Source organism: Malania oleifera, chromosome 8 (assembly GCF_029873635.1).
Source record: "Malania oleifera isolate guangnan ecotype guangnan chromosome 8, ASM2987363v1, whole genome shotgun sequence".
NCBI classification, from domain to species: Eukaryota; Viridiplantae; Streptophyta; class Magnoliopsida; order Santalales; family Ximeniaceae; genus Malania; species Malania oleifera.
Genome location: NC_080424.1, coordinates 42,321,406 through 42,336,000, shown reverse-complemented (window position 1 = coordinate 42,336,000; position 14,595 = coordinate 42,321,406). Strand labels below are relative to the sequence as shown.

Here is a 14,595-nt window from a genome sequence, read left to right as displayed (position 1 = left end):
GATAGAGGCGCACACACACACACACACACAGATTTGTTATCGAAGTTTGGCCAATACTGCCTACGTCCCCGCCTTGGGCATATCCCCCCAATGATTCCACTAACCCTGCTCACTTAACGGGTGGAGCAGAAACCGTTACAACCTCTCCTTACAGGGCGAGGTAAACCCGAGCTCAATTACAGGGCTGAGGCACAACCATACAACCTCTCCTTACAAGGTGAGGAATACCCCAGCTCAATTACCAGGCTGAGTCCAATTGGTCTTTCTCGCGAGGCGAAGACTCCCCAGTTCAATTTACCAGGCTAAACCAAACATGTCTCCTTTACAGGGCAGAGACTCCCGAGCTTAATTCACGGGATGAGCCGAACCGGTACGATAAAAATATTTTTGTACATGTAAAAATACTTCAAAATATAAGCAGAGATATACAACTTTAAAGCTCAATGCACTCTCAAATATGATATGAAATATGTTCGAGTAAGGATGTTTTTCTCAAAAAATATTTTTCAATCTTTGAAAAAGATGTATATGATAAATACTCAAAGATTTAACCCTAGTAAAATCTTCTCCCAAAAAATTATTTTTCAAAGAATAACAGGAGAACCTAGGGTTTGTATGATCTTTGATTAAAAATGAAGTATGCAATGCGTACCTCAAAGATCTTCAAATCCTCAAATGAAATCTCCAAAGAATATTTTCAAAATGAAGCATAGGATATTTTAAAGTTTTAGCAAAAAGGATTTACGCAATAAAAAAAAAATGAGCATATGAATCTTGCAATGGAAGTGCAAAAGATTCATAAGCAAGAACATGGTTTTTCCCAAAAATATTTATCAAGAAAAATGTTTGGGAAAAACTATAAGCAACTCTCAAAAAATTGATTTTCAACAATAAGGAATGGATGAGAGTATTATGCTTTGAATAAAAATGAATGCCCAAAATAAAATGTTCTCTTCAAAATAAATTTTCAAAGAATGAGTGAAAGAGAGTTGGAGAGAGTGTCAAAAATTTTTGCCCCAAAGAAAAATTTGCAAAGAAAATGTAGTAGGGGGAACTTTGATTAAGAAAAAAATTTGAGAGAAAAATTTGGCTAATCAAGCTAATGGAAGGGGTATTTATAGACTTCTTGAAAATATGACCGTTTAAGAACACAGTTGGAATTTTAAAATTTATTTAATCAAAATTTAACCGTGTTTAAGTGCTAGAAATTACCCGAGAGGTTTGGTCGACCGGTGCTAGTGTCAATAGGCTGATCTAACACAAGAAATTTGAATTTAAAAGGGGCTTCAGTCAACCTAGGGAGGTGCCGATTGGCTGGTTAAAAGGTGATTTTGAACCTTCGTAGGTTCGGTTGGCTGAGGTCTAGGGCCAATCTGCCGGGCTTGGTGATCGGTTGACTGAGGCATGTAAAAATAGGGTCAATTTAAAGGGCTAGTCGACCGGTCTTAGAAAAAATATAGTTTTGCTCTTAAGGCAAGGTCGGTCGACTGAGGCATTTAAAATAGGAATGGGTCAGTCGACCAAAATCATTTAAAACCAACATTTTTCCTATTTTTAACCTTAAGACATTTTAAAACTTTTTGTATGATTTTGGCATTTAAGAAAAAAAATTTTTCTTCGAAAGGTTTTGTCCCCTATGGTCAATTTATTGTCATTCTAAGCATTAGGTCATATCATGCAGAGATATGCGTTATTACAAACCAAATAATGAAAACTAAAATGCATTACAAATAAAATAGTGAATGTCTTCTAAAATGCATTACAAATAAAATAGTGAATGTCTTCTTTTTTGCTCCTTTGACTTCATGGAATGCACCTGATTGTGATCTTTACGTCGTTTATGGTTTCCATCTGTAGTCCCCTTATGTGTGTGTTGAGTTAATGGACCTATTCACATGCTAAGTACACATATAAAATGCTTGTACTTTGTTAGCATCAAAATAGGAATCAGATTCAAAAAGTCAACAATATCAAAATTGAAAGGTTGTGTGAACTCCTCATTCTCCATATCAGCTAAGATTATGACTCCTTTTAAGAAAACCTTCTTCACTACATAAGGTCCTTTATGGTTCAGGGTTGTTTTCCTTTAGAATCATTTATTTTAGTCAGAATCTTTTTCAATACCAAGTCTCCCTTTTGAAAATTCCAGGGACGAACCTTTTATTTTTATTTTTTTTGAAGGCTCTAGCAATCTACTGACCATGGTGTATTGTCTTTTATTTTTTTTCTCATAAAGGACATTTAATTGATCTAGAATGTTTTGCAGCCATTCAACTTCAGTCAATTCAAATTCGATAAGAACTCTAAGAGAAGGTATTTCCACTTCCATTAATACCACAACATCTATTCCTTAAACCAAAGAATATGAAGTTTCCCTTATTGAAGTTCCAACAGATTTCCAATAAGCATGCAATGCAAATAGCAAGGTTACACATTGATGATCATTTTGCATGGCTTAAGTATGATGTGAATTCTTGGTGTTTTATGACTAGTCTCTTCATTTGGCTAATGATGGAATGATAAGGGAGATCTCACCATATGGCAAACTCTTCTTTCTCAACCCTAGGTAGGGATAAGTGCTATCCCTTAAGCCTGTATGGGTGAATGGGAGTCAGTGTTTGCACCACGGGACTGATATTTTGAGGGCAAATGTGAAATTCCCATCATCAAAATACTCCTTTTAAATTGTTTGATCATGTTTAAAAATTGATTAGCTTTTAATTTTGATTTCCTAACTCACTCTCTTTTGTGCGTGTGTGCATGTGCCAACATAGGGAATTGGAGACTCCAACCTTTTTTATTTATTTTATTTATTTTTTTTGTTTTTTCTTTCATTCTAAAAAATTCAATTTTCCCGTTTTTTATTCTTGTATTTTATCATTTTATGAAATAAAATTGCTACCTAATTTTGTTATATAAATCCTTGGAAAAAATGGGGTGTCGACAAACATAATTAGTGAATAGTTCATGTTCTTCCTCATCATGACTCATCTAAACCAATGTTAATCAAGTGATGCGTTGAAGGAATTGTGTCATATAATTGACATAAAACCGCCATGATTCAAATTAGTTATTTGTTTAGTGTATAGTGAATGTTAATCTAAATGAAAGATATATGGTTCTTGATGTGATCATTCATTCTAGTCAGAGAATGTTGGAATTTCATGTGATCTTTATGATCGCATAAGTAGTTGGTTGTGTTTGTTTGTGTAAATAAATAATTAAAATTAAGTACTTTAATTCATGGATACAGGTGAATGACCAAAGTTATGTATCCTTTAATGGTTAAGGAAGAGTCATCCAACTAAGATGCACCGAAATGATGGAAATGCATTGACCAAAGTTATGAATCTCCTTAACCAATGATCATTAAGCATGTATCATATTAAATTAAAGTACATTGACCTTAGAGGAAGGGAAAGACCATATGTATGACTCTTTGATGGATTGAATCACTTATAAAATTCTATATAAAGAACTTTTGATCCCTCTCCCACTCAACCTAATTTGGTAGAATTTCCATTACTAATTCAAACAAAAGAGTGAGTAAAGGGAGAGAAGATCAAATAGCTTGCACGTTCTTGAAATTTGATCAATATAAATAGAAAAGTAGAGAAACTAACATCCAAGTTTGATCAATCCGACAAAAATGATACAAGGTATCTTATACTTCATTTTCTATATCCTTACTTGATTATGCCTTATAAAATAAACTGGAAATCCTTTTTCTAAAACAAGGGAGGTTTAGAATTGTTTTGAATTCTTTGAGCATGCCAAGTGAGGTGCCACAAAAAAGAAAGAAATAAGGATTGGGCACAAAACAATAGAGGTGCAAAGCACCCAAAATTAATGTGATTGGGAGCATTATTATTTTTTTGCCAATACCTTCCCAACTACCATTACAAGTTTCTTTTATGCTTCTTCTCAGCATATTATCAGCAGTTTTAGGCCATTTTGATTTTAGTGAGCTGCATTTTCTGTCACTTTATTGGGTTATGTAAGCCCATGCCTGCTTTGAAACTAGGGTCATTCTTAAATATATTGGCGCCCTTTCAAAATCAGAAATTTTCAATGCGTGGTGTTTCTTGTGGCCCCACTGATGTCTTCTTGTATTACTTTAAGGGGATTTTCCTAATTTGGGAGATACCCAAAACATTAAATTAATCCTTAGTAAACTTCTTCCAACACCATAGCGTGCCATATGGGTCTTTGGTTGTGAATAGTGCAATGCTCGTTTGAGGCATGCCTAGATAGAAGGGAAATGCTCAACAACATAGAATATTTTAGATAGCACTAGATTGGAAATGAAAACATCTAGCCTACATTTTCTTAGCTATTCATTATATTAGCATGGTTCAAAATTTTCTTTTAGCTTGAACTTTTTTTTCCTCCTTTTTTGGAAAAAGAGGGTTACCCTTATTTAATCTCAATTCTAAAAGGATTTAAACATTTCAAAGATGGTATGGATTTGAAATCTGGAAAAGGTGTACGGGAGTATGGGACGGGAGATGAATTATCTTTCTCTATATAACCTAGTCATTTGAACATCCAATAAATAAAAAATTACTATGTTAAAAGAAGGTTAGGATCTGCTTAGAACAAATTACCTTCTTATTAACAGTTTATAAACAAGTAAGCAAACATTTAAATGGGTGGCTTCATATTTGCTTAAAACAAATTGGATTTGGTTAAATATTATTCATACGTAAGGAGATTATAGTAAATTTAACATAAATATTATTTTTTTTTTCAATTTTTATTACACATATCAACCAAAAGAAATTGACATTTCATTTTAGTATCATTAGAATGAAATTTTACAACACATTTTAGCCTATTTCATTCCTAACTTGATTAATTTTCTCACTTGAACTCATTCCATGAGCCAAACAAGCTGTATTGTGTTACATGCTACAGTTTCTAGGATTTTCAGGTTACAAAATTAAACGCCCTCTTTTATCAGTGGTGAATTGAAAGTAAAAGAGAAACATATCTTCCAAAGCCATGTTGACTAAATAAACTATGCAAGTTTGGTCAACATCCATATCTAGATTATGAAAGTTCAGAGATGCAGTACTTAAGAATTGTCTTCGTGAGCATTTCTAAAGAAATTCAGTTGCATTTAGTTTGCCATATGCCTATCAATATAATTTGTTGTAATAGAAAAACTTCGTAATTCACATAAAAAAAAATTATTATCATCCAACAAGTGACAAATTTAAAACTTTCATGAACCCATAACAAAAAAATAAATAAGAAATAATCATTCTCAAATTTTTAAATAAAAACGATCATTCCTTTTTCTAATCTGCATAAAATGAAATGATAAAAAATAGCTAAAGAATAATTATTATATTTACTATCAAAATTTTTATTATATTTCATATTATTGCAGGTAATATTTTATGAACTAAACACAATCTGATTGCTCTTCAAAGCGGCGTGTATTCAATACTTACAAAAGGTCAATATTAAAGTTTAAGGAATTTTTTGGGATTAAATACTACTTTTATATTGCAAATTTTCACAATACTATAAAAACTTATGCTCACCCTCTAATACCCAAAAAAAAAAAAAAAAACAAACAAACAAAAACAAAAATTAACAAAAATACAAAACAAATCTAAACCCTAAAAACAAAATCCTAAACACTAAAACCCTGATCCTAAATCCTAAAGTTCAAACTCAAGATTTAATATAACCAAAAAAAAAAAATCAGTTACCATTCCACCCCATCCTATTTGTATGCACTAAACAAATCATTTCCTAAAATAATAATGGAATAACAACATTTTTTTATTCAAGAGAATAGAATAAAATGATGAACACTTGATGCCAATATTTTAGTTCCACTTGAATGTTTGCATGTGCTCTTAAATAGTTAAATATTATTAAACCCAAATAAAAAATTTATTAAAATAAAGTCCATCTGCAACAGAGCTTTATAGCAACATCAAAACCTAAGGCCAAATAAATATGCTTTTCCCAAAAAAAAAAAATATTTTTATTCAATTTATATATGCTGTCAGTAAGAAGAAAAAGAACACAAAAATTAAAAAATAAGAGCGACAACTTGTATAAATCTCTCCAACATCACGATATTAAGTCCAAAAACAATCTAGTATTGACATAATATACAGAATGAAATATGCACGGAGAAATTATCCTGCGCTCATGTCCTTTTGTACGTGTATTATAGGGAGGGATCCGCCACAGTTGTACCCACATGACAATCAGATACCTTCCTGCACCATTTTTTTCTCCTCCACTGGTACTTAGCGGCTGGTCCGTCCATTATTTTGGGACTTCAAAGCCGTCCAACTGAAATACAGGTGTAATCTATAGTCCAAAATGACTGTCATTGGTACTCTGCTGGACATACTGTTGCGAGCAGAAGAGTTGAACAGGGTCTTAAATCTTGATCCAGTGAATTGAAAAATACATATAGCATGCAGCCATTCAAGGTTTCTTCATGATCTTCTTAGCTTTTTGTGAGAAGCTTTTAATCAGAACCTTGTCAGAGAATGTTAATGGTATCTCCTCACTGACCGCATCTCTATGATCAGACCAATCAGTTAAGCTGCTCTCGTTTTTAGAATTGCTTCCCCTTGATTCTGGTGAGTTGGGTTCTGGTATATCTTGATACAAGTGCTTCAGTATGAAGAGTGCAGTATCGTAATCTCTCCAATAGTTTCTGCATGTCGAGTTTGCCAGAAACCATACCCCATTCCACCCAAACAAGGAAAAGAAAAAGATGCACAGAAGCTGTCAGCTATGTAGCGTGAAGGCTCAAGTTCTCAAATTTGATTACTCAAGAATGTGGCAAAGAACATGAAAAGAAAAAAGAGTTCAGAACATAACTTGGTTTGGGGTGTTAGTTGCAAGCTTCTTAATTTTTTTTTTTTCTAAACCAAATGGAGTATCAAAAATTCATAAAAACTGGAATGATAATTGTTATAGACACAATAAGGAAGAAAAATAAAACGTTTTTTTTTTATTATTTTCAAGTCCTCTACCATTGATGAAATTATTGAGGAAGAACAAAAATGTTTGAGTTATAGATTAAGAAAGTACCCCGAATTAAGCTAAATTGTTTCACAATAGCAACCAGCACAAGCAAATTTGAAAAGTTTCAGTATGAATTTGATCTCAGAAAGAAGTCACAACGTGAACAAGGGCAGACCTAACTATATGCACTTTAATTACAGTGAAAGGATTATTTGTTAAGTCATTAGTCATCAGGCTGTTTTGTAAATATCATTAATTATTCCCTACCCCCTGGAACACTATATCTCTCTCTCTCTCTCTCTAACATGGTACCATAGCAACTGCAACGCCTTTCTTCATTTTTACCCTGGACCACTGAAAGGTCTATTGAGCCTGGGCTATTGCTTCAGCCCATCCCGAGTTTTGAAGATTCCTTCCATCATCTAATGATTGCAGTGCCCCCTCTACAAGAAAAAATAATCTTCTACTAGAACATAGAGTAAGAATGTAAATAAAGTATGGAAGATATTTAGGATATTTAACTTTTTTTCCCTTATTAAACCCAAACCTCTTTCCAATCCGGAAAACATGGTCAGCTTTAACTTCTTTCACCCAAGTATTTGCACTTCATTTCTTTTTTGGCAAATTATTATATTGATATTGTGAAGAATTGTAACATAGCAAGAAGAAGTCATTCTAAATAGTAATGAAAAGCCAACATTTTTCTCCCAAAAAAAAAAAAAGTTGGATATAAGAAATCAGTTTTAACATTTAAATAAACCAATATTTTGATGCCATTTTTGTTCCATCTAATATCTCTTGTGATGAATCTCTTTTCTTTTACTTATGTTTATTACATTCTTGCATGCATACAAGTATTTCCTGCAGACTATACAAATTGATTTCTTGTTAAATCACCATTCTTTTTAGGTTATAGTAACTTTTATTTTAGCATGCTGCAATTTTTTCTCAAGTCTCTACATTTTGGAAATATGATTTTTTTTCCCGCAAATTTTAAATACATTATTCAATCCCCTTTAATCATAAAAGAAATAATATTTTTGTTTTACATTTGTTTTGTATTCTATTTTATAACAATCGAGGCATTACTCTGATACCATCTTACCTATTTTATATAAAAAATATTCTATAACCATATATTATTTATTTTAGTACTTTGATAGTGTCATGATTGCTAGAAGTTTAAATAAATTTCCCAATCCCTTTTAGTTATTAAATTTATAGTCAAAACTTATTTATACAAGTAGTTTTTCTGCATAGAGTAGATAAATTGATTTTTTAATTAATCATCATTCCTTTTTAATGGTGATGTGACTTATGTTTCTGCATGTTATAATTTTTTGCTCATTTTTTTTTGTATTTCAAACATGATTTTTTTTTCATAAATCTCAAATATATTGTTCAATCTCTTTTAATTATATAAAGCTAAATACGGGTTTGTTTTTCCTTTTCTTATTCTGTTTTATCTTTGTTACTAGTTACTTTATGTTGTTACTGTATGTTGAGGGCATGATGTGCATGAGATAATATAAATAGGAGGGAGATCAATCACAGAGCATGGCCTTGAGACCTAAAACCCTAGAAAGCCACTATCACTGCCTAACTGAACTCCAAACCCCTCAACCCTATGGTTGTCTATCATCCCAGGAAGGCTTTTCACATCGCCACAGAGCGTAACCACCTCCAGAAGCCACCAGAAAATTGTCATATGGTGCTTCCAAATCAGAACAACAAGATCCCTTTTGACTTTTTGGATAACCCACGCAAAAAGTGTTTATGAGAATTGTAGATCTACCAACCCCAAAAAAGATCTTCACTGTGCCACTGTGTGAGGCCTCATTGAAGCCTGCTTTTGATCCTATTTGATTGTTCATGGCTGAATCTTCCTGCAAAACGCAGCAATATCAAGTCAATTGCTATGGTTTTTAGGCCAAAGTTCCAGCCTTTTTTGTTGCCCACAGAGTCACATCAGGTGCCCTCAGTGAGTGTTTGGCATCCTCGATGTTTGTTTGTGTGTGGTAGTTGATGTTTGTTTGTGTGTGGTAGTTGAGGCCATTGGTGCTGGAGCAGTTGTTATGTTATTATGTTGGTGATTAAATTCATTGGTATGATTGTTTGTCATGTACGTTGCTGTTCTTGTTTTTTCGCTCCTTAGAATGGAGTCCAAGAATCCCAATTTTTTTATTCCCTTGTCATAGCCACCGACAACTATGGATAAAGTGAATGGAAATAATTATTTGAAGTGGGTAAGGCTGCCAAGATCTACTTGACAAGCTTAGGCAAGTTCCAACACCTATTTGAGTCTGGACGCAATGAGGGCAAGGAGGAATGAATTCAGGAAGATGTGTTGATTGCTCTGCTGCTGTTGAATTTAATGGAAAATGTCAAGACTGCTTGGATGTGTATGCAGCTTGCATGTATTAGGAGATATGGGGCTATGTCAAAGTTCTATATGTTAGTAACCAAGCTTGTATTTGCAGTCTCCCTTTCAAGAACTTCAACCAAATGTAAGTGTCATTGGATATGATGCTGACATGAAGCATATCCATGAGGAATTCAAAATTGTGTAACCCAATAAGAACTGAAATCTGTGAGATGCAGAGGAAGATGGAACAGTTCTTCAGGTCTTAGTGGTTTTAAAACTCGATTTTAAACCAGTTCAATCCCAAAATATCAATGTTGCAGAGTTGCCTTGTTTTCTTGGTGTTTATTTCTATGCTCTTCATGTCTCCTCCAACACTAAGTCCATAACTCCCAGTTTAAACATCCCAACCACTGGTTTTTGTAAGTCAAAATTTGTCACACCGGGTAGCCTCCAACAAATGGTGGTTAACAAAGGCTCCTGGAGTGGTTTTAGAAATCATAGAGAAACGGATGGATGTGATAAACCATGTAGGCATACAGGCTGTGGATAGGAAGGCCATTCAATTGACCAGTCTAAGATGCTAAGGCCCCACATGTCCATAATGGAACCACCACAGATTCCACAATAAGGTACTATGATTTGGCTAAAGAACATACTAGAAAACTTGGTTTTCAATACTCACAGCACTTGGAGTTGATGTTTGATAATTTATATTGCCTCCAAACCAGTTTTTCAAAGGACAAATAGATTCAGGTAGATTGTCATTTTGTTTACAAGACTAGTGCATAAGCTTATTCCAACTGCCCATCTAGTCAGACTGCCAACTAGCTCATTTGTTCATTAAAATTTTGGGGCAAGGGGAGTGTCCCACATTAATCTCATTTGGAACATGCTAGGAGCATACAATATCTATGCTCGAGCTCGAGGGAGAATGTTACAAGTTAATGTTACAATTGACCACTAGGTGGCGTAAGTTACGAAGGGCATGATGGTCATTATGATGTACATAAGATGTATTATTCATTAGTGGGAGACCTATACATGTTCTGGGTTCTCCATATTACTGAGCTCTGTCAACAATATTTAAATTTTTATAGTCAAATACCATTTATTTCACTTTCATAATGCCATAATTGCAAGAATGTTCTTAAAATATTTGAAAAAGGAATTATTAAGCATATATAAGAAGAAAAATTAGTATTATAAATTCACCATCTATAATCATATTTTTAATTTTTAATATTTATATTTTTTTTTTAAAATAAAACTAAAATTTTTCATATAAAATTTTGAATCCTTAGCCTAGCTCATTAAATTGTAAATGGAATGTGAGAAAAGTATGAAACCATGACAGTATGAAACCATAACGGTTATAGTCCTTCTAACAAATCATGACTCTGTCATTGTCACTAAGCATTAACAATTTATCCTAGTCGAATCTCGTTGTACTTATATATATGTCAAGTACATTCCAATGACCATAATACCCTTACTAACTCAAACTTATCAACATAACACTAAAACATACTCATACTACTAAATGACTAAAATAACCATTACCACTCCCCCTCAAGCTGGAGCATAGATATCATAAAATTAGACTTCACACAAGTGTTTGTACTGAGCTTTTGTACACGTTTCTCCTAAACAAAGTGGCAATACCTTCAATGTGTTTTACTCGCTTATGGAAGAACGGTTGAAGGCAATATGAATAGCAACTTGATTATCACACATCATCTCCATAGCTTGAGAATGCAGCAAGCCAATTTCTTCCAACATGTTCTTCAACCAAACAAGTTCATATATAGTGTAAGCCATGACCTTATACGCTGACTCGGCACTTGACCTAATCACTATAGTTTGTTTCTTACTTTTCTAGAAAAACTAATAAGCACCAATAAAAATATAGTAACTAGCTATGGAAAGGTGATCCAACCCAATCTTTTAGGATTGAAGGAGTCTTCGTACTGACTTGATATACATGAGTGAGTACCAACTTGACCCAGAAGCTTAAACCATTAGGTCTTGGGTCCAACCATCTATATAAGCACCTGTCATTCACTCTGCTTTCCCAATGTGGGGCAAACTCACAATCTCCCCCACACTTGCTAGTTCCAACCACTCCCCCTTGAATAGAAATCATTATTTGTCATGCAACAAATTAGAAGCAATTACTCAACCATGGGAGAGATGACGAAACCATGGGAGTCCACTCATCTATTGGGTTAGCATCCATAGGATCCACTTCTCCTTTTTTATAGGACCAACATCCTTAGGTAAACATGCATGAACACTCGAGCCCAATTCAAACTATCAGCTCTAATACCACTGTTGGGGTAGGAGTGTATGGAGGTGATGACCAAAAACACAATAGCCAAAGATAAACCTTCTTCTAGTCCAATCAACACTATGTAGAATAATTAATTACCACGGACAAAAGTAATCAACAACCAAAAATCCAACCAACTACAAAATCACAATGAGAACAAGAAGCTTTACATGGGAAACCCTTCAGTGTGAACTAAAAAACCACAAGACCAAATTCCATTTCCAAACTTCCGCTATATCGAATAGTAGGTTATAATAGGTCTTCCCGAGCTGAAATTAGAGCCATACATCAACTACAATCATCAAGAACAAAAATTCTTGGCATACAAAGCATATACGAGTCATCACCACCAAGGTGGAATCAAACATGAATGAGAAATGGAGAGGACTCGCCCAAAAAATAGAAGCTACTGTCCAAGCCACAAAACTAAGCCTACTGATCTCCAAATGACAATCAAACGGACTAGAATGAAGGAAGATGAGCCAAGAAAATGTTGTCCAAATCTCAACTCAATCAAATGAGAAATTGCCATATGATCATCAAGATCAAACAAACTACACAAGCACCTTTAACCTAGAATTTTCAGCAATAATTTTTCCTCTCTCCATCATTCTTATTGGCTATCCCAAGGATGCATGAACTTAATTTATGGCAGCAATAGCTTCCCAAACTAAATTTTTTAGCTTCTCCAAAGATGACCCTTCATCTTTCAAAGAAAGCCCCAACCAACTAGTAAATAAACTACTCCATTCCAACTAAGCACAAAAGTGTTGACTTCCACTTGGGCATTGGCCAAGACTTCCAAGTGGATCATTCCACACGTGGCCATACCAGCAATCTTGCAACAAGTTTTATGTTTCTCCCTTTTCCCTCCTATATGGAGCATGGCCCACATGTATGGAATGGTTCACTTGGAAGTCTTTGCCAATGTCCAAGTGGGACATTGGTAAACTACTTTTTGTCTTGGAATGGAGTGGTTTATTTATTAGTTGGCTGGGGGCCTTGGGGCTTTCATTGGAGAAGCTAAAACACTTACTTTTGGGAAGTTATTGCTACCAGCAAGTAAGCTTTGTGCATTCTTGGGAAAGTCAAGAAGACAATGATGGAGAGAAGAAAATTTATTGCGGAAAATTCAGGGTTAAAGGTGCCTGCGCAGTCAGCTTGATCATGACAATTGGCTAGCGATTTCTCGTTTGATCGAGCTGAAATTTTGACAGCTTGTTAGTGACTCATCCTTCTTCATTCCGGTTAGTTTGATTGCCATTTGGAGATCAGTAGACTAAGTTTCGAGGCTTGGACGACATACTCTATTTTTTGATTCCACTTTGTTGGTGATGACTCGTAGTGCTTTGTATGCCAAGAATTGGTAATTCTTGATGATCGTAGTTGATGCATGCCTCTAGTTTCAAATATGAAAGACTTGTTTTATTTTGATATGGTGGAAGATTGGAAGCAGAATTTGGTCTCGTAGTTTTCCCCTTCACACGAAAGGATTTTCCACGTAAATTTTGGAGTTCTCATTCTGATCGTGCGGCTGGTTTGTGTTTTTTGTTGCTGATTACTTCCATTTTTTGTAATTAATTATTTGACTTAGTGTTAATTGAACTAGGGGATAGTTTATCTTTTCTAGCCATCACCACCATACACCTAAGGTCTTAAATTTTGATTTCAACTCAAATTTTGAAGCTCCAAAAGTATAAAATTTTTTAAGGAAGTTTTGATTTCAATGCCAATTTCGACTTTGATTTGAAAAAATAATGGAAATCAATAGTAAACCTGGAATTCTTCTATGAAACTTTAGAAATGGTTAATAGACATAATAATGTAGGTTCTAGGACTAATATATTACAAGTTAAATAGATCTATGTTATGTATGAGGCTGAAAAGTTGTAATATAATATGCGTATCAAACATATTTGTAACATAATGTGCATTAAATATATTCAATTAATACAAATGAAGCTCATGAATCCTTTACATATTAATTATTATACAAATAATGATAATTTAGAAGTGAATGGAAGTAAAATGTTGTTGTAAGTTCATATGAATTTAAATATTATTTATTATATAAATAATGATAATTTAGATATGAATGGTTAAATAAAATGTTGTTGCAAGTTTGTTTTTTCGTATAATTTCAAAATTCCTCATAATAATCTTTTGTTTCAAAAAATAATAATAATTATTATTATTATAAAACAAATTAAGAAAGAAATTTCACTTCACTCTTGAATCTCTCTTTTAAATTCTGAGAAAAATTCATTTTATAGCTAAAATTTTGACAAGTTTTGCTAAAATTTCAAGATTTTGATAAATTGTGAATGATTCATTGAGATTTCAATGGAAATTATATACGATGGAAATCGACTATTATTTCAATTTCAAGGGTGATGGAAATAAAAAATTTCGACAATTTTGTGAAAATTTAAGACCATGCATACACCCCTTCCCCAACAGAATCTGCAAATGCATATCCTTGAATATGAGTGTGACCTGATCTTGATATAAGAGACATCTCCCAAGTGCACCTTTGAGATATCTTAAGATGCAAATTATTGCATTCCAATGACTATCCTCAGAGAATCAAAAAATCGACTCATAACACTTGTAGCAAAATATATATTTGGTGAGTGTGATTATGAGATATTTCAACTTTCAAACAAGTCTCTGATATCATCATAGGTTAGGCAACAAATTAGCCACATCAAGTGCTAACTAGCAGTTAGGATCCATAGGTGTATCAACAGGTTTGGATCCTAACAGCCTAGTCTCATAAGGATCCAAAACATACTTCCTTTGTGATAAAGCAATTCCCATTATGAAATTTGTGTAATTCTATACCCCAGTACTTCAATGGTACCAAATTTTTGTCCTAAAACTTAGTTTGTAG

General features: G+C 33.6%; 1 protein-coding gene across 2 annotated transcripts in view; it reads right to left on the bottom strand.

The window, feature by feature from the left end:
* Nucleotides 1–5,980: 5,980 nt before the first annotated feature.
* LOC131162484 (phospholipase SGR2) overlaps nt 5,981–14,595 on the bottom strand; it is a 120,859-nt gene continuing 112,244 nt past the window's right edge. For both annotated transcript variants that reach the window (XM_058119019.1, XM_058119020.1), the window contains exon 21: nt 5,981–6,694. In XM_058119019.1, coding sequence (XP_057975002.1) covers nt 6,460–6,694 — 235 coding nt within the window. In that variant the 3' untranslated portion in view covers nt 5,981–6,459. The remainder of the gene's footprint in view (nt 6,695–14,595) is intronic.